The sequence below is a fragment of the Semicossyphus pulcher genome, unplaced genomic scaffold (assembly GCF_022749685.1).
Source record: "Semicossyphus pulcher isolate SPU_LCO1_2020_fin unplaced genomic scaffold, fSemPul1.0.p SCAF_20, whole genome shotgun sequence".
Lineage (NCBI taxonomy): Eukaryota > Metazoa > Chordata > Actinopteri > Labriformes > Labridae > Semicossyphus > Semicossyphus pulcher.
In genome coordinates this window covers 4,111,914-4,132,813 of record NW_027211694.1, presented here as the reverse complement: position 1 = coordinate 4,132,813, position 20,900 = coordinate 4,111,914, and the positions used below count along the sequence as shown (strand labels likewise).

The 20,900-nt window shown below is 43.1% G+C and overlaps 1 protein-coding gene across 1 annotated transcript; it reads left to right on the top strand.

Annotated features, from left to right (window-relative positions):
- Window positions 1–8,538: 8,538 nt before the first annotated feature.
- On the top strand, window positions 8,539–19,916 carry usp44 (ubiquitin specific peptidase 44). Its single transcript, XM_069670825.1, has 6 exons — window positions 8,539–8,607; window positions 11,314–13,033; window positions 14,887–15,085; window positions 16,169–16,277; window positions 16,732–16,982; window positions 18,251–19,916. The coding sequence occupies exons 2-6, from the start codon at window positions 11,477–11,479 to the stop codon at window positions 18,373–18,375; spliced, it is 2,241 nt and encodes a 746-aa protein (XP_069526926.1). The 5' UTR covers window positions 8,539–8,607; window positions 11,314–11,476; the 3' UTR covers window positions 18,376–19,916.
- The last annotated feature ends 984 nt before the right edge of the window (window positions 19,917–20,900 follow it).

Below are 20,900 nucleotides of genomic sequence, written 5' to 3'. Positions count from 1 at the left end.
AGATTAAGTCATCCATCACTCTCGCTCCCAAAACACTCTCCCCTACATTCACACAGCGCCACAGAATGTCGACCATAACAGAGAGGCCGGGGCGAGCACACACACTCTGTTTGGGTTTAGGCGGCCTGCGTGTTTTCCACCGCCTCCTCGCCCGCTTGCAGTGACGTGGTTGGCCGAGAGGTGTAGACACATTCCTGGCACGTCGAACATCGATCTTGCAGTAGGCGGGGTCAAAGGTCGCTCACCTGTCTGCCGGCCTCGCCTCCTCGACGAGAAGAGAGCGGGAGTGGATGTTTTGGCCGGATAGCCTCTTGTACCCACGTTTCCTCGTTCGCGGCCCATTCACAGATCTGTGGCAGAGGGGTCACGGCTCCTCCTGGTTTCTGCCAGGCTGTTTCCAGACAGCAGGGGAGGGTGAACGAGTGCAAACGGGAAGAGGAATGTGACTTCAAGGAATGCCTCAGTGCTGGGGCGCAAAGTAAATTAGTAATCAAGTACAGTACATGAGGAGCTTAGACTGTACTCGAGTATTTCCAAGTACGGCCTACTTTATACTTCTTTCAAAGGAATAAACTCTTACAAAACTGCATTTATTTTACTGGTTTCTTTACAGTGAATATACTACATTAATAAAAAATCACATTATAAGCTTATAAGAGTTTAATGGTGAAATTTATAAAAATGGTTCCCATCCTGTTCGGCTTGTGAACCCTACCAAATGAGCAGGGTCGAGGTGTTGCCTCTGGTCACAATTATGCAATGCAAAAAAAAATGCATATTTATTGTGCAGTGGTTAGCACTGTCGCCACAAAGCTAGAAGGTTCCTGGTTCGAATCCCAGTTCAAACGTAGTGGGCCTTTCTGTGTGGAGTTTGCATGTTCTCCCCGTGCATGCGTGGGTTCCCTCCGGGTACTTCCTCCCACAGTCCAAAGACATGCTCGTTAGCTTCATTGGTGACTCTAAATTGCCCGTAGGTGTGAGTGTGAAAGGTTATCTGTCTCTGTGTGTCAGCCGACTGCCAATCAGTCCAGGGTGTACCTCGCCTCTCGCCCAATGGCAGCCCCCCCCGAACAAGATAAGCAGTATAGATAATGGTTGGATGGGTGCATCAAGGTGCCGCTAATTCTCGCGTAAGTAGCCATTATTCTATTGCATAAGATGAGGGCACAATGAGAAGAACTTGAGAAGCAATTTGGAGTTGAGAAAAAAAATCTACGACCGTTTTTTTAATTGCAACTTATACAAATGTGCGCCATGATTTATCGTTAAGTCTTTTTCCATCGTCGCAGGTTTCTTCTTATTGATACAGCAACTTTATCACCTAAGCCAAGCGTATAAACTTCTACTTTTTTAATTAAGGCAGACCCACATATTATTTCTCAGACATTTTATTTAACTGTTTGAGGCCTAAAGTTGCAAGGATAGCGACCTTTAAATCACAAAGTGAACTATTTGGCTGCCATTGTGACATAAAGCATTTTTTCCCCAAGAGATTTGCGCAGCACAAGTTAGTTTTTGTGCCTTTCCAGCCCCATTAATCATCTTGTGACATTTATCTTGCGACCCTTTGGAGGGGGCCCGACCTCTAGGTTGGGAACCAGTTGGATTAACTACATATAAAGTAATTAAAATAAGCTCAGTAAGATTCTGCTAACACATCAGTATAACCATCTAATGCTGTCCAATATAACATTTTATCAGGACTTCTGTATGTGTGCTGAGTCTTTCTTGTACTGGAGTAAATTGTCATCATTATAATGGTACTTAAACTTGAGTAAAGTATCTGAGTACTTCTTCCACTTACTGCTCAGTGCAGGTTAGCGATGGAAGAAGGTGCTTCATACGGTGGGAACTGGCCTTGAAGCGTAGACACAACAGGGAGCCACAAACATGAACTGCTGCAGCTGAACCCTGTACCTCCTCTCTCTCTCTTTCTCACTGTCTCTCTTGCTCGCTCGCTCGCTCATTGTCCCCAGATTGACTGGCCATTCTCAGCCCGTGATGGAGATGTCCTGTGGGGGGTTGCATGGTGTGGGAAACTAGTTGATGAATGAGTGTTTGGCATGCTTACACACATGCATAGTTTTCTCCTGTATAGTTTTTGTGTGTGTGTGTGTGTTATTGTAGTAATGGCAAATGCATGCATGTGTGTGTATATGTGTGTGTGCGTGCCTGTATGAACACAATGCCCCGCTTGTGTTGCTATAGAATGGAGTTATGGCCTTTGTCCTGTCAGCATTCTTGTGTTGCTATTGGCCTCGGAGTGTATGGCAGCTCCCGCGGGCTCGGGGACAATAACCCCCCTCCCTGGCACCCCCCCTCTGCTCGCTGGGAGTCACAATGCCCCCTCTTCGGGAGCACCCATCACCCTGAGACAGACGCCCTGAGACTGGGCTGCTATGGGTGTCACACAAGTACCAGCACCGAAAGGTCTTGAGGAGGGCAAGAGGAGGAAATAAAAGCAGAGAATAAAGTAAGAGGGGATTTTTTTCTGAGGAGGAAGTGTGTGCCGGATAAGTGCGTCATGTGGTCAGTATTATCCCATCAGCTGTGATTCACTTACAGAGGAGGAAATGAGAAGATTATTGGTGAAGGAAACCAGACTGAAACTCCTTCCGTGGCTTTGTAAGGATGGCCTGGTGGATCAGGCAAAAACAGAGGCAAAAACAAAGTTTGCAGACTATCTGTGACTTTATCTGAAAGTGAGAGGACATTAAAGTGCATCAATAATTGCCTAAAAAAAATGACAGTTGCAAAAGACAAGACTCTGCTCTACACAAGTTTTTGGCCCTTGCAGCTCAACACAAAAGTGACGTGGTTTCACGTCAATGCTGACAACTGCTCCCCAGAACCTCAGGCCTCCTCCTTTCAGTTGGGTCCTATAGCAAGAAACAATGATTAGCAAGAAATAGCAAACAAAAGAGATCATACAAATACATGCAACATACAAAAACAAAACATAGTAAACATATTACAATACAATAAATATTCAAGACAACCATACGTGGTTCCTTCCACTGGGAACACACAGCAGCCATTTTCGTCTAATGTCATGCTAATTGTGGGAAGCTAAAATGCTCTTTTAATGTCGTACTGCTTTGTTCCAGGCTCCATTGAGAATAATTTTAGAGATTCTGACAAGTCAATATCATTTTCAGATTTTCATTCTAGATGAGAACAGCAAATTAAACCCCAAGGAACAGCAGCTATTGACAGACAACAGCTAACGATAGCATTCAACCACTCACTAGCTAATTCAACCATTAGCTAGGACATGGCTGAAAGTTCATACTACCCTTTGGTAGTGTGACATGATGCAGTAGGAAACATGTAAATTCACGTTTTCTAGCTAAACTTATGTTAGGAATTTAATTCCTACCAAACGTAATGCTAGCTAGGTTGTGGTGGAATGCTAGTGTTAGCGATTGAGTAACAGTAGCTTATCAAATTTCTTGTTTTACTTTGAAAAATGGTCACATGTCCCTCCAGAATTCACAATTGTCTTTTCAGTTGAGCATTAATTAAGAACAGATGAAATGATAATGATGTATTAGGTATTCTTCATTTATGCGACTTACAACCTTAAACACAGCAGTACAACATCAGCGTTTGAGCTTTCCACTTTTAGCATGATGTAGGAGGAAAATGGCCGCTGTGTGAATATGATCCAACTGTTATATTTGATACGTTTTAATAAATTATGCTTTTATAAGTTGACAGTCCTTGCGTGTTCTTCTTAAAAACAAAAATAAACTGTGAGATTTTCTCATTTAGGACACAAAAAGTATTTTGGAGGAAAGCTGGTTATGCTGACTCATGCTAGGCTAACATAGGCTAACAGACTGCCTTCTCCTCCACCTTAAAAATCCATCTCTGTCCTTAGAAACCATCCACAATCTTTGGATTTTTTTGAACGAAAAACACACACGTGCACGCACGCGTCAGGAATGTTTCTTTACCTGACGTGCATCAGAGCAAGCCAGAACAGGGATGGAGATGTTGACATAGCAGAGAGTGATTCAGACGCTACTGCTGATTATTATATAGCCATGCAAACAAGGGCCTGATGTCATCGAGTCATTATGGACGAACCCACACTTCAACGTGACAAGACAGACAGTCTGCGAGGAAAAACAGGCGCTCATGACAAGTCAGGACGCTCTTTAAAAACAGATTAAACATCAGGAGCTGTCGAGTAGCCAATGGTAGCATTAATCCTCACCAAGCAGAGCAGAAATTACAGGCGACGTGCTTGTTTACAGGCTGTAAAGCATTTCCCCCTGGCTTCATCAGCACCTGTGTTTTCACCCGCCACAAAACCAACAGCGTATCCAGCTGCGTTAACACCACCATGAAACCACCGGAATGAGTTCCTTTCACTGAAATTATCAGCCGCCTTTCAATGAAAACAAGCTGCAAAGTTGCATGTTTCCCGCTGTGTGTTTATGTAATTCTACTCTTATGAGGTCCAGGTGACGAACACTTTCACAGCAGCTGCAGTTTCTCCCATTTGCAAAAGGCTAATCTTGATTTAAATTTCAGGATCACATTTAAGTGTTAAGATTGTCTTTCTTTTACTTTACATCCTTGGCAAACTTGGTCCCATCTTATAAGTGGATGCACTGTTAATGGTTTTGTCTGTCTCCTGCAGTCAAGCAAGCAGACTTTTTAAATGAATTCAAAACAAAACACTGCTGTTTCTGCCCTGAATGGCTAACAGTGAAAACAGCATGCCTGTATTGTTAAAATCCATCATAAATCTTGAATTTAAAAATGAAAAGTTACGTTTTTTGGGAGTTGTGGGTCTGACTATTTCCTGGCAGGGTGTGGTGACCTCCTGGAAACCTCACGGGGACATCAAGACTGTGAGGTTGTAAACAGAGTTAGTTTCAGTGTGGCAAACTATGACATTTGTGTGCTTCTTTGAGGTCCGACAAACTCAATAAATGAATTTCATCTGTATAACCTTTGCATATTAGAAATTCAAAGATTTTAAATCGTGATTCGTTGAAAACTAACTGTACACGGTAACATAAGCCCCCTTTCCCATTGGTCAAAAAAACTGCTAACACACAGCTTTTTTGCTTAGTGGGAAAGGTTACAATCGGCATTCAGACCCGGGTTATTATCGCCTCAGCTCTGATAGGCAATGATGGGAACACAAATCCCTGTGTCGACATGCCAATCTCCGCCCCATTTCTGGCGCGATGCTATGCATTGCATTGCACTGAAGTTCCGGCCGTTGTCGCGTAAATACAAAAGAACAACATACAACAACAAATTTGTTCTTTGTTTCGTGCAAGATGCAGCAACACTGGCAAGGCAGCGAGGTGAGAGAGCCGATCCGAACTACTGTTTACTAACCGTCTCAGATGGTGACGCAGCAGAAAAGAGACCGAAAGGAGTATACTCCACTGGCAATGGGAAAAGAGACAATCGTCATTCATTAGCGGATATTCCCAGGTCTTTAAAACCCACGTCAGTGTGTTAATTTAGGTGGGAAAGGGGTATTAAATTATGACTTTAAAGCTGCAGAGGCTGATTTTTGACCACTAGGGGGGCGAGAAGACTTCACATTACAACTAATATGCCAGTAAATTATATGTTCTTACACACTTAGCAGGCACAGAACAACATCATCATCCCATATATGCCCTTTACCTGACTTAATACAGTGCTGAGTTGCTTAAACCTACTGAATAACATCCATCCATCATCTATACCGCTTTTCCTGTTAATGGTCGTGGGGGGAGACGATCCCAGCTGTCATTGTGCAAAAGGAGAGGTACATCCTGTACTGATTGCGAGTCAATCACAGGGCTGACACACAGAGACAGACAATCTTACGCTCACATTCACATGTATGGGCAATTTAGAGTCACCAATGAGCCTAACGAGCATGTCTTTGAGCTCTGGGAGGAAGCCGGAGTATCAGGAGGCAACCCACGCATGTACAGGGAGAACATGCAAACTCCACACAGAAAGGCCCACTACGTCTGAACCGGGATTCGAACCAGGAAGCTTCTAGCTGTGAGGCGACAGTGCTAACCTTGATTGAAAATCTTGATTTGAAAAGTAACTAACGGTATATGGATTTAAGTCTAATGACATTGTATCTCTGTTCCAAGTACCACAAACTCCTCTGAAATCTTTGTAGCTCTTCTAGCTAACTTTATCTACTTACTGTTGGTGCCGGGCAGGGAGTGTACACCAGGGTTTTATCTGCTTGTTTGGTGAAAACAAGGCTTCATGAGAAATGTGTCACTGAATCATACTGTAAATACGCAGTTAAACCCAAACTAAAAGAGCTGCGATATTCACTATATCTGACACAACGAGAGACACCTGTCACATTATTCTATGAGTCATTTGATTCCACAACTAAATACTGATTATTGCAGCTGTAAGTGAATCAAAATAAGGTCCTTGTAAGCATAGTAACGGAAAAATGTGTGTGTTTATGAGAGCGAGAGTACAGATGAAAAGAGGACAGGGAGGGAGGGAGGGAGAGTCAGCGTGTGTGGACATGAAGGCGCTGAAGGCCCGGGGACATAGAGGCAGAAAAACATTAGAGGTGATTCGCAGGCATCGCATGGCACATCAACACATACCTCTTTCTCTAAGTCACTCACAAACGCCCCTTAATCTCTCTCACACACACCACTAGTTCAATGACAGACACACATTACCAAACACGCCCACACTCTCTTTTCAGTGGATGCTTAAGAAGGCTTGTAAGCTCACAAAGATGTTTACCTGATGTGAAGTTACTGCAGCATGTATACAGGGATTCATTATGTATTATAGTAACAATACTTCTCTCTGTTAGTTGATCTTGTTGGGACGGCAGGCGGTACAGTGTTGTCGTCTTACACTGATACGATCTACACACTGAGTGCCACGAGCCCCCATTTACCTGCATGTAGTGCTACACCTGCATCCCACAGCAGCACACAACACTTTAACATACCTGCTAAAGGTATAACCGCAGGGCCAGAGGGCAGAGGGTAACACACACACACACACACACTTAAAAGTATATAAAAAGTAAGTTTAAAAGCAAAATATATCTTAAGTAAAAGTGTGTTATGCAGAATGGTCCCTTTCACATTGTTTTGTAACTACAGGTGCTTTTCGACTAAAAGCACCAGGAACTTTTAGCTTCAGGAACTTCTCTTCAAGGAACTTAATGGTTCCTGTGGTTCCGCTGTTGTTTCCACAGTGGCCTAAAGTCCCGGGAAGATTATGCAAATCAGGCCAATGATGTATTGCGAAGCAATGAAAGTAACTGCACTGCACCGCCAGTCCTGTAGGTGGCAGTAAGAAGGAGATTAAGGCCATACAACAAAGATGACGCCATAAAATGCAACAAACAGGCCGGTATCATCATTTGTGCGTAACTACAGTTAGCCTGTTAGCATGGGGGAGATTCAACTTGTGCTGTTTTTGAACGTGCTTTATTGCATCAGCAAGGCCTGCACCTCGTCATCGGTACATCTGTCGTAGGCTTCCTTCCCTGACTCCATCTCAAAGCACGGTGATAAACAATCTCGAAGCACGATGGTAACAGTGAGCTTGCAGCTGCAGTCTTCCAAACATGGAGGGGGACATAAAACGCTGCAAATACTTGACCAATCAGAAATTATCAGCACTGCAGGCCCCGCCCTGAAAGTTCCTGGACCTTTGGAAAGCACTACCCCCCCCAGCAGGGACTTTTCAGGCGGTAAATCAATTACCCTAGAACTAATTTTAGACCCTGGTTCCTCCTATCGAAACGCACAGAGTTCCTCAAAAGGTTCCTAGTCCCTGGGGAAAGTTCCTGCTTATAAAAGCACCATATATATTCAATATAACTTAAAATGATTAATGAATTAACATGTAAGGTGATTACCTATAATAATCTGATAATAATATATCATTCTAAAATTTGCATGAGTACTTTTGTTTTTGATATTTGTACTTTAGCTATTAAAGCAAACTTTTGAATGCACGTCTTTTCACTTGTCTTATGAAAAGACTCTAACTTGAAATCAAATCATTAGTTAACTCAGCTCATGATATTTTTGAATTAGCTGTATAAATCTAGTTATCAATAAACCTGATTTTATTCAGATGCTGATACTTGATGGTAAAATGGTGCAACACTTCCCTCTAGTGGTATAAAATTGTATTACGTCTATTTAATTGTCAGTGCAAAGCAGTGATTTTGTCCAGTTCTTGTTCTGCTTGTTGATTGTTTACATGAAAACTGACACTTTGACACAACACATAATAAACACAATTGTGTTATGTGTACACTAAAATTAACTTAAAAACTGACAGGAATACTAAACACACATCTTTAATATCTTTAACTGTGATCAAACTAACATCTAATAGTCTGATACTAAAAGAAAACCTATCAAATTCAATATAACACCGCTTTTAATATATAGAAAAGTTTTAATAGAAAATAAGTGACATTTTTCCCCTCATCATCATCAATAAAAACAACAACAACAACGTCACGGATCGGGGACGCGCTCGAGCCCACACCACGCGACAGGGACTGACAAGATGGCGATCATTATAGAAACAGAGGAGTTACTGCCGTGAAGGAGAGGCTCGGTATGCTGTTTTCTTTACACATCCAGTCATTAATAGTTAAAGTTAAACAGAGAAGCCGATTATACATTTGCTGTTGTTAAAACACATCTTACATGTTGGTTTTAAAGCCGAGCCAGCTGCTTGGGGCTGACCCCCGGCTAACGCACGAACTTGTTAGGATTATCAAAGGTAGCCTGGCAGGCTAATGCGAGCTAGCATGCTAGGCTAATATTAGCAATACAGCTAGGGCTCACTAATCTCTTATAAATACAATAACACTATAGAGCTAGCACGAGTGGCGCTTGTTTGTGCATGTTGTGTTTGAATATAAATTTATGTTGCACACTTGTACTAAAATGTTTTAACATTGGTTTTGATTTTCTTTGTATATGATTAAGTGTGTTCTAACTGCCAGTCCCCTTAGCTGTATCAATTACACGCTAGCCGTAGCTAGCTAAGCTTAGCTGTAGACGTAACATTACCTAAAAGTTTGGCTGTTTCAACTGTCCTCATTACTCGTCATATTTGTGGTTTTATCGTACAGTTGGTTTAGAGGGAAGGCAAGATGATAGCGTTTTATTGTGACTTTTTAACCCGTGTTAACGTGAGGTAGTGCTGTTTTCTGTGACCATGCAGCACAAGGACAAACCAGGCAAAGCGCGCTAAGTTGATGATAAAACTTCGGTGACATTAGAAACTCTGGAGCAGTTCTCCCAGGAGTCTTCGCACTATTTACCTTCGTACCACTGCTTTCTTCACATATAAACAATTATTTTATTGCTAAAGCTCTTTAGTGAATACTGTCACGTACAATGTGTTTAATCCTTTGCGCGGTAGTGATGTGGACATTAATGACCGACTAGAGTAAAGTCACGGTGCCACGTTAATCTGCCCTGTTTATTGCCCATCGTGCTATCATCAGAAGAACCAACCTTAGAGGGTGTATTCCGTTGCATTCTTAAAGTAACTTTAGGTTACTTATCAAGTCCAAAGTCTGTCCTGGATCCTTGAGGTTGAGGTTGTATTTATATCACACTCAAGGCAGAAAAGTCTGATGATCTGTTACTTAATAAACTAAACTTTATGTATTCATATAGCACCTTTCATGCACACAAGCACGCAACCCATAGTGTTTCACAAAGGAACAAACAGACAGTAAAATTGAGCAGAAATTGACAACAACAAATACAAGTCTAAAATACTAAAACAAGGAAGTAGAAATAAATAAAAACAATTTTAAAAAGATGTGAATACAAAATAAATAAATATTAAATCACTACAGTCACCAATCAATAAATTAAAAACAGTAAAAAGTTATAAAAGAAGAGACAAAACCTTGTATACAACAATGATAAGGACTTTGGCTATAAAATTACTTCAAATTAAAAGCCAGATTAAAAAAAAGATATTTTTATTTCCTATTAAAAATAGGGACAGAGCTTGTTTTGATATTGAGAGGCAGTGAGTTTCATAGTTTAAGGGCATTAAAAAGCTCTCTCGCCTGTGCTTGTGTGGGACAACACTTACAAGAGAAGCATTCGAGGACCTCCGTGATCTGGCTGGAACATAAAAAGAAAGGTATCTGATGTAGGGAGGAGCAATCAATTCTAAAAGGAATAGCCAGAGCAGTGTCTTAAGCAGCGGGGTTATGTGATCGAATAACCCGCCCACTCTCGCATTATGACTGATAAACAAACGCCTACTTTCACCTGAACGCTTCGAGCATACTTTGCTTTGTGAAAGTGTTTAATACAATGGAGAGATGATAACACAGAGAGACACGACTCGTTTAAAGTTGGTAAACCTCATGTTTTCGTGCAATCCAATCTTTGTTTTGTTCCAGTCTCTCTGTTATACAATCCTAGCAGTCAATTTTCTTCCCTCTTGTTTCCACTCTTTTTTTTCCCCAGCAAAGGTAGTCCTGTTTTCAGACAAAAGGTGCGCCACTTTGCAAGTTCAGTCCCCTCTTTTGTTGGATAATCTTACTTCTCCGACCTCCGTGCTCAGCCCACTCGAGGATCCCCACTTTCTCAGCTGAGCCCCGAGGATGTGGAAAAAAGCCACAAGAGGCTGAGTTTAGAGCGATTGTTGGGATCTGGGTTGAATTTAGTTCTTCTTTCTTTAAAGCAAACAAATCTCTTGGTTCAATCAGTGTTTTTGAACAACTCTTACAAAACAAAGACTGGAATTTTATTAAAAAAGTGTTCCTCTCCGCCTATGAGCTGTCCATCACATAAAAGTTTTGACTGAGGAAAATATTTTATATCCCTGTGAGGTCGCCCTGACTATTGTTCCTGCTACGTTTTTATTTCTTGGTTACAATCTCTGGAAACGCTCCAGGCTTTGTCATGTTGATGCTTTAACATCCAGGTTCAACAGCCCATGTTAATATACACACCTTTGTGTTTTTCAGTGGATGTGCCTGGCAGCACTCAGTGCAGTCATGTTTATCAACCAGACATTTTACTGTTGGCCCGAGTTTCTGTTAGGATATGTTAAAGCCTGCGTAGCATCTGGCACTTTGCCACAGTTTGTGTGCAGCTAAGCCTCATAAAACAGGGTAGATGTAGTGAACTGAGATAATTATTATTGTGTGTTGTAATATTCAGGAAAAGGACTATTTTTAATTAACCAGAACTTTAGGTTCATTTAAATGTTCCTTTACCTGCTTTCCTCGTTCATCTATTCATCTGGATTAACCACATCTGTTCTCTCTCCTCTCTGTAGACACCAGCATGCCCTGGAAGGGTCCCATTTCTCAGCTCACCATGGTCACCATGGTGATATGAAGCCGGTGTGAAACGTTGACACACACACACAGACTCACACACAGACGGTCAGTGATTGACTGACACAGCCAGCCAGCCAGCTCGGCAGGCCGGCGTGTGTAATGGACAGGTGTAAGCATGTGGGGCGGCTGCGGCTCGCCCCGGACCACTCCATCCTCAACCCTCAGAAGTGGCACTGCGTGGACTGCAACACCTCCGAGTCTATCTGGGCCTGTCTGGGCTGTGCTCATGTGGCGTGCGGGCGCTACATCGAGGAACACGCTCTGCAGCATTTCCAGCAGCAGGGCCACCCGTTGGCTATGGAGGTTAATGAACTTTACGTTTTTTGCTACTTGTGTGACGACTATGTCCTGAATGATAACGCCACGGGAGACCTGAAGCTGCTTCGTAGTACGCTCAGCGCCATCCAGAGCCAGCGCTATGAGGTCACCACCCGCAGTGGGCGGACCCTCCGCTCTGCCAGCGCCCCTCCTGATGCTGTCATGCCGTGCGGCGCCCGTGAGCTGCAGCTGAGGGACGAGGACAGGATGTTTACTGCACTTTGGCACCGCCGCAGGGCACTGATGGGACGTATTTTTCGCTTCTGGTTTGGACTGACTGAATGTGGAAAGAAGAGGGAAGAAGAGGAGAGAAGGCGGGAGGAAGAAGAGGAGCAGAGAAGGGAGGCAAGGGAGAGGAGGCGGGCTATAAAGAGGCAGCTACAGGAGGAGTTGGAGAATGCACCTCTCAGGAAGAGTCGCCGGTTACGTCGGAAGAGCCAGAAAGTTGCAGATGCTGCCGTCGTAATACCCTCTAGGAGGGCACGCAACAAGACAAAAACCCCTGAGCCCCCTTCTGTCACCCGCAGGCCGAGGACTCAAAGCCCTGCCACTGCCACACCCAAGAAAGCTGTACGGACGAAAAAGGTCCAACCAACTCCCAAAACCCGGAGCCGATCTTCTACAACCAAATCGAAGCCCAAAACTCCCTCAGCGACCCCCCGTTCTGCCCAAACACCAGTTCGACGTAAGCAGAGTACCAAACAGGGCGGCTCCCCCTTCAAACGGCGTCCCACGGTTCCCCCCGGAGTGACTGGCCTGAGGAATTTAGGCAACACGTGTTATATGAACTCCATCCTGCAGGTTCTGAGCCACCTGCATGTTTTCAGGGAGTGCTTCCTGCGCCTGGATCTGACCCAGGCGCTCGAGCTTCTGGCCTCTGCTGTCCACGGCCAGCTGACAGGGAAGACATCGTCCCAGTCCCCTTTGACCCTGAGGAGGGGACCCCAGGCCAGCTCAGGCTCTGGGGCCGGACTGAGTGGAGGGGCCTCGAGGGCCCGCAGCATGGAGCTGATACAACCCAAAGAGCCCAGCTCGAAGCACATTTCGCTCTGCCACGAGCTGCACACCTTGTTCCAGGTCATGTGGTCCGGCAAGTGGGCGCTGGTCTCGCCTTTTGCCATGCTGCACTCGGTGTGGCAGCTGATCCCGGCGTTCAGGGGCTACGCTCAGCAGGACGCTCAGGAGTTCCTGTGCGAGCTGCTGGACAAAGTGCAGCACGAGCTGGAGAGCACCGGCAAACACACGACCAGCGCGGGGGTCCCACAGGTGCAGAAACGACTCATCAAGCAGGTGCTCAGTGTGGTCAACACCATCTTTCACGGCCAGCTGCTCAGCCAGGTATGACACACCCCATACACACACACACCTGCTATAACCTTCCTTAATCATTGACTAACTCTACTGCTTCTTCTGACTCAATCATCATGATCCTTGCACACGTCCACCCACTCACATCTGCCCACACACGCTGTCAGGCTGCATTGATAATTCAACAGACATCTGACTGAAGTGCATCGTTATTTCAGATTAAACGGGCCTTTTGTAAATCATTCATGCAACACGTTAACTCCTTAAGTACACATTAAGCCTGCCGCATGGACATGAAGGTTTAATGCATTTAAAATTCTGTTCAGTTCTCCAGTTTAAGGTTCTCCGGTGTGAGGAATGGCTGCTTTTCCTTGTGATTTATCACTTGACTGAATTCCCTTTTTTGGTGTCAGACAGGGAAAAACTAGAGAAGTCCCCTTGACAGTGTTGCCAGATCAGACTGACAGTTTCCAGCCCAATTACAACTCAAAACCAGCCCAAATCGTAACCTAGAAACCCTTGTGAACCGTAAAACCATTACATACTCAACAGAAAACAGATCATAAGCATGCAAAGCTTCATACCTGCATCGAATAACCAAAGATAAAATGTTATCACAACCCAAAAAGAGCGCAGTTAGACAACCAAATACACAAATTGGTGTTGTGGTGAAACCACAATAAAGTGATCAAATACTGCCATGAAATGTGACACCAAAACAACAAGATCCAACCCATTTAAAAACGGAGAAATTAAACTGCTAAAATCAAACATAAATAAAAAAATATATAAATAAATGAATATGCCATTAAATGCACCAAAAATATTAAATATAAGGCATTATTTAGGTATTGATTAATTGATCAAATATGACTTAAATTAATATTTTTGTGACATTGTCAGTGATAATGACGTCAAAGTAAATCCGGTAGGTCCTCCTTTATTCACAGGATATAATACAACTCATGTCAATCAAATGGGTAAACAATGAGTGAGTAAAAACCACCAATCTTTGACTTCTTGTTTGGTGTTCGAAATCCCGCTAAATGTTGACAGAAGCAGCCCAAAATTCATCTACCAGCCCAACGCTGTTTTCCCCAGCGCAAGGTCATCAAAAGAAGCCCAATTGGGTGGAAACCCGGCCAATCTGGCAGCACTGCCCCTTGTGTGTGGGAAGTTGCTTTTTATTTTGATGATTATTTTTGCCTGTTTTTGACATTTTATAGACGAAACAATTTATCGGTTATTACAAAATAGGCTGCCAGAGTAGTCCTGCTTTCTGGACATCATTGCAGTGAAAATATGATTGAGATTTTTAAATGCACGGTTTTCTCCCCTGAATTGCAAAATTAATTGTGTTTTTTCATCATGAATTGAAAGCAATTGCTTTCCAAAAAGTGCTGACTTTAGTCCAAACCCTGAAAGACTGACAGTGAGTCCGGCCCACAAACGTGCAGGTCCTTTTGCTGGAGTACCTGCAGCAAACTCATTGCATTAGTGTTACTGTCATATTAAAGCCGATCCCTCCTTAAAAATCTAAGTGTCTGATGGAAGAGCAGCTCGGGGAGAGTGAGAGAGATTAGCCTCTGCTTGTGCAGGCTGAGCACACACTGTGACACCTGCTCCAGCTGAATAGAGGGCTGTGTGTCTGCGAGGGGTTTTTGGGGTACCTCAGCCCTGTAGCTGTGAGAGTATGCTCTCAAAGGAAGTCACCACTTTTCATGAACTGTGTCAGTTGAGGTTTGTGTTGTATAAGAAAATCACAGCCTTTTTATTTTATTTCTAATAGTTATAAAGAGACAGGAAAACAGCACACAGGCTAGCCAAGAGGAGTTTGAATGGTATGATGTTACATGTTTAATATACCTCTCTCTCTGGTGCAGGTGACGTGCCTGGCCTGCGACCATCGCTCCAACACCGTGGAGCCGTTCTGGGATCTGTCTCTGGAGTTCCCCGAGCGCTATCACAGCAACAGCAGAGAGTCAGCTGCTCAGGCGTCGTGCCACCTGACAGAAATGCTGGCCAAGTTCACCGAGACTGAAGCACTGGAGGGAAACATCTACGCCTGTGACCAGTGTAACTGTGAGTTCAATAATGTCAACACTCACACACATATTCGAGGTCCAATTTCTGGTCCCTTCCTAAAAGCAGTTTTTGTATTAAGCTGGTCCTGGACGTATTTTCCGTGTGATTGGAGGTTGTGGTGATAATGATCTCCTCATCTAACTCTGTTTACCCAAAATGTTCAATGTTTATTGAAAACTTTTCAGTAAAATTGTTCATACTTGTCTACAATCTTGAAAACGATCGGTTATTAGATCAGATATCTCCTGGCCCCGTCTCGTTCTCGAGCACAAAACATTCAAGCTTCTCATTTTTAGAAAATATGACGGATGACGCCGGCGGCGGGTCGGATCACCTGTCAGTAAGAACTTTAATTATTGGAGAAACCTGATTACGAGCTAACGCTGAACGTGTCTGTTGTCTGGTTGATGCTCTTTGCAAGACGCTGCCTGTCTGAACGGTCTGTACTCAAAGATTGTTTGTGAGGAAAGAAGCTCCACTCTCGTGTTTTTTTTGTAGTCCGAATGTAAGGATTCTTTGGGGACCTTTTCTCAGCCAAATCAAGCGTCTAAGTGAAGACGGTAAAAGTCCTCTGAAGGAAATTGTAATTTAAAATTTTTTACTAAACGAATAAAAAAACACCTGATATGAGTGGTGCTGGTTTAGCTCAGCGGTTAAATCGCATACAGAGGCTACAGTCCTCGATGTGGCGGCCCCTGGTTCGACTCCCACCATCGGCCCTTTGCTGCGTGTCACCCCCACTCTCTCTTTACCTGTTTCCAACACTATCTACTGTTCTCTCTCTCTCTCTCTCTCTCTGTTTCTTTCTCTCTCTCTCAATAAAGGCATAAAAAGTCCAAAATAAATATATATTTACCTGACATGACAAACAGAGTGAGGCGTCTTCTCGAGCAGATCTCATCAGCAACATTCTCCCAGTTAATCGGTCGTGGTTTGAATAAGGTCTACTGCTGTTACTTCAGTGTGTTAGATACATATTTAATCAACATTAAAGTAAATATAAGTATCACATCAGATTGTGTGCAGCTAACATCTTTGAGTGTGATTTATTTCATGTTCACCTTCTCCTCTTCTGTGCAGCTGCTCGACGGCGAAGCTCCTCCAAACCAGTCCTCCTGACCGAAGCACAGAAACAGCTGATGGTCCACAAACTGCCTCAGGTCCTGCGTCTGCACCTCAAACGCTTCAGGTAGGAAGATGATCTCTGTAGCTAGTTCTACAGATCTGCGAGGGCAGTTTTGCACAGCAGCTCACTCACCAGATAAAGAAATACACATGTTTTTGGAGCCGTTTTTTTACTATGAAAATTGATGCCTGAAGAGAAAAGCCTGATTTCTTTCCGCTGCCATGTTATTTGCTGGGAACAGCATACACTCTGTGATTGATACCACATATGTTTGTTTTTATTGAGATATATCTGTCTCTTAAACTACTCCCTTGTACTCCCTTTCCAGAGACAGGAAGTAAAACAGTCTATTTCCAAAAATAACTGCCAAGTTTTCAGATTTATCTACTGACAGACGACGAGCAATGAATTCTCCAGTTGTGAAAGTAAACTTTAGGGGGAAATAAATGTAAAATGATGTGAAGATGACTTGCAACTCGTCGGCTGACTCGCTGTCTGTCTCGTGATTGGTTCTCAGGTGGTCAGGGCGCAACCACCGGGAGAAGATCGGAGTCCACGTCAGCTTCGACCAGCTTCTCAACATGGAGCCGTACTGCTGCAGAGAGCCCTCGCCCAAAGTCATATCCCCCTCGACTCCCAGCAGCCCCAGCTCCACAGGCTCACCCCGCCCCAAGCACTTCCTTTACGACCTCTCCGCTGTGGTGATGCATCATGGGAAGGGCTTCGGCTCTGGCCACTACACCTCCTACTGCTACAACACAGAAGGAGGTGAGTGGAGAATGCTGTAGCAGAATGCACAGAAATGAAACATGCATGTTTAATTTGGAGTTAAAACCTTCTCTTTTAAGGGTCAAAATTAAGGTCTCCGAAAGCACGTGTAAGCGAGACTCTTTTTTTAAAACCTCTCTAATGATGCGTTCAAGGACACTCCCCTGTGAGATGCTTCGGTTTTTCTGCTCAACAGCAACCCTTTTAAAGCAGCAGACTGCCAAAGTGGCACACACACATGATTTGCAGCGTGCATGAGGGCTTGTGGTTGGTCTTCTGGACTCTGCAGCGTTTTGGCAGCTGACTCTCAAACCAAAATGGTACCGCTGTGATTTAGTAGTTCTGCTCCATAAGCAAGGGAGGCCGTACAGTTTAAACGCTTGTGTCTTTCCAACCCCGCGTCACCACATTGTAAACACAGGCTGCCTGAGTTAATCTCACATTAAAACCAACACAACCCCGATGACACCATCAGGGCGATTTTCTTGGTATTCAGAAACTTGACAAAAGACATTTACTGTGATTACATTTTTTTTTGTAGTATCTTGTTTACATTCAGCATTTGACCATCTTTTTCTGGCTTCTAAACTTGTACAGAGTTTCCACTTACAGTTATTTGTAGGCACAAAGTTATTTCTTCGTTATTTTGAATGCACAAGAAAGAGGAGACTTCCTGCTTCAGGAGTGCATGCCTTTGAGCCTCTAGGTTTGGGGTTTAAGACCAGCTCCAGTCATGTTTTAAGACATAAAATGCTCTGCTTGAAATTGCAAAATCGCATCCAATATTTTTTTATCTGCTAAAAAAGTTTAATTACCTTTTAAAAATCCTCACAAGGCATCTCCTCCACGTCTCTGCCATCGTGACCTTCACGTTAGTTGTCAGTAGTGAGTTTGCAAAACTGTTAATGACGGTTACAGCTGGCTCGCGCATCGCCGAAGTGGTTGCCATAGGTTACACATGATGATACGCATAGAGTCACCCCGTCCATTAACGGGATTGGCTCCTTAGGTTTGTGACGTCTCAAACCTGCCGATCTGAAAACGTGTTGTTCAGCCTGTCCTTGGTACACTGCAGTTTAAAAGCAGACAAGCCCAGCCATGGAGATGATGCTGATGTTGTCACTGATATGTCCTGTAGCACATGAAAAATACAACATGGAGATGTTAAACACTGGATTTTCACTGGAGGGGGGCTTTAACTGTGGATATTTGCCTCATCATTCAGACTGACGTGATGTGTTGTAACTCATCTTTCTTGTCTCCTGCAGGCTTCTGGGTTCACTGTAATGACTCTAAGCTGAACGTGTGTTCGGTGGACGAGGTCTGTCGCGCTCAGGCCTACATCCTCTTCTACACACAGCGAGTAACTCAGGACAAAGACCGGCCGCTATAGGACCGAAAATCCTCCTCCTCCACGAGAAGATATCAGCACAGCCCCACCTTTCGCTCTTTCTCTCTTCCCTCCTTTTCTTTGGGCATTTTAAAATCCTGGAGGACGGGTGTTTTTTTAGTCTATTTTTCTAAATGAGGAAAACAAAAGAGAGGAAGGACTCCTTTTTAAAACCTGGTTCTGCTTTGTGAACTTCTTGTATATGCTGTTTATATGTAGGTATTTTTCAAAAATGGTGACGTTTGTGATTTGTGTACAGTTGTATTTTATAAAAAAAAAAAAGAGTATCAGCCAAGATGTGTCTCAGTAGCAGCCAACACAGACTGTGACGGGGCACGACTACAAGTGTCCTCTATAGGTCGTACAGGTGTATTCATGTGTCTGCCTACCTGCGTACAGCGGGTTGTTGATTGTAAAATGCTGTTTGTTTTTTATAAATCGCCTCAAACGTTTCTCCGTCACTTTAGATAGTCGTCTCAGAACTGGATGTGGGGTTGTAAAACGTCATCACTCACTAGAAAAGTTTTCTACAACGTTTTTATAGACATTTTCCTGCCAGACATGCACTAATTTCTACAGAGTAGGTTGTCAGCATTGTGTTTTTACTCCGTTTTGGTTCATATTTGTGTACACAAGCAGGGCAGGAAGTGTATTTTCTCGCTCTGAAGTACTCCTGGGTCTGTCAGGAAAAGTTTGGCAGACCTCAAGCCAAAGCCTTGGGGGAAGAGTATGGAAAAACCTCTCAGCATTTCCAAAACGGTTCAACATTTGCTGGGTTTATTTTTTCTTTCCTCTCTAACCGAGGAGAAAAGTTTCCAATGGGATGTTCAGTTTTTCGGCTAAATGCTGCCACCTCTCTGCTCAAGAATGTACTTCTCTCCAGAGTGTGAAACATCCCCAAACCAGACGCATCCCAGTGTGCTAGAAAAGTGCCCTTCTGTTGAGAAAGCAGATATATTTTTATAGCTCGCATCGATTCAGCGCAGTGGAATCTGCACAGCTGCAGTCCCTCCCACACCAGCATTTAGATTATGAATGTATTTTTATACAATCCTTCTCAGAGGCTTTATTAAAGAGGCCGTTGACTGTTTTAAAGGTTTTATAAAACCGCTGATTGTTCAACACCACCAGCAGATACAACAGATTCACTGTTCTCCCATCAATAAGTAGGTGTACTGTGTTTTATACATCTGTTTAGTACACTATCACATTAAACGGATTCCTGCAGTGAATACAGATTATGATATTTATCTCCATACTGGAGAATATTGTACAAAAGATTTTATTTTCCTCTTCAACAATGTTCCCTTTGTTTTATCTCCCAGAGGGGAATTCAAAGCACACTTCATACTGTTTTTTTTTTCTCCGTTGTTGGATGTTGTGACACATAGTTGGCATTTTGGTTACTACTCCATGGATGTGTGTGTGTGTGTGTGTTTGTGTGTGTGGGTGTAAAATTATGAAAGTTATACTATGCAAATTGTTACCTCAATTTTTTCTAGAGAAAATTACCTCAATAAATGAGAATATTTTTTCATTTTTCTACAAAAGATGTCGGTGTCTTGCTTGTTCTCTTTTTGTTGGGGAAATTATTTGTGTAAGCCAAAATCGCAACTTCAGTTAAAAAGACTTTACGTGTGTTGCAGGCTTTTATTTTATTTAGATAAACAATTAAACCAAAATTTTAGTGTTTCAGTAATTATCCTCGAGAAAAGAACCAAAAATATTTGGGTATCAATGATTGGATCAATAACCAAATAGAACTACAGTATCAAGCTTGTCATTGCTAAAGCTAGTGAGCGTTTTTGTTAGAGCTATTAATCTTCCCAGTTACCTTAAGTTTGGTGTTTTCTATACACATTTCTAAATAAATTCCAAAGTCCAACATGACAGTTAATGAAAACCCAACGTCAGAGCTGTATGCCGTTTTGACCAAGTTCAATGTTCGCATTAATATGTCCAATATAAGTATTAACACGCCAAAATATGTCGTCTTAACATGCTAAATGCGCGTTAAGATGACATGTTGGCAAGTACATGACATAAATATTGGACGTATTGATGCGGACGTCGAACTAGACGCATTTGTCCAATCGGCGTCCGACAATACCAAAGTCAGTTAGCTGTAGCATATTTTAATTGACAGATAAGAGTGTAATTGATACTCTTATCGGCAAGGAGTGGCTTTAGTAAAGTTTTCATACAACTGGTTTTAAGAAAAACTTTTTAAATGGTTCTATTTGGTAAAGTTATAATCTTGAAGATCTCAGTTTCGTTCTCTTTGGCGGCACCAGCGGCGATAAACGGTAATTACAGGAGCACACTTCCCAGATATCCAGACAGTGCTGCATGTGTGACGTCCACGGTTGGCTCCGGTTGTAACTTGATCTTCTTGCTGACGGTCGCTTTCCTTTTCAGACTGTTTGCTTCATCTGAGCGTCGAGTTTGTTTCTTCTTCTTTGGATTTTCACTTCTTGTTGAAGTTGTATCTGTAGTCATCCATCTTTTCTTTGTTTGTTCAGCCATAG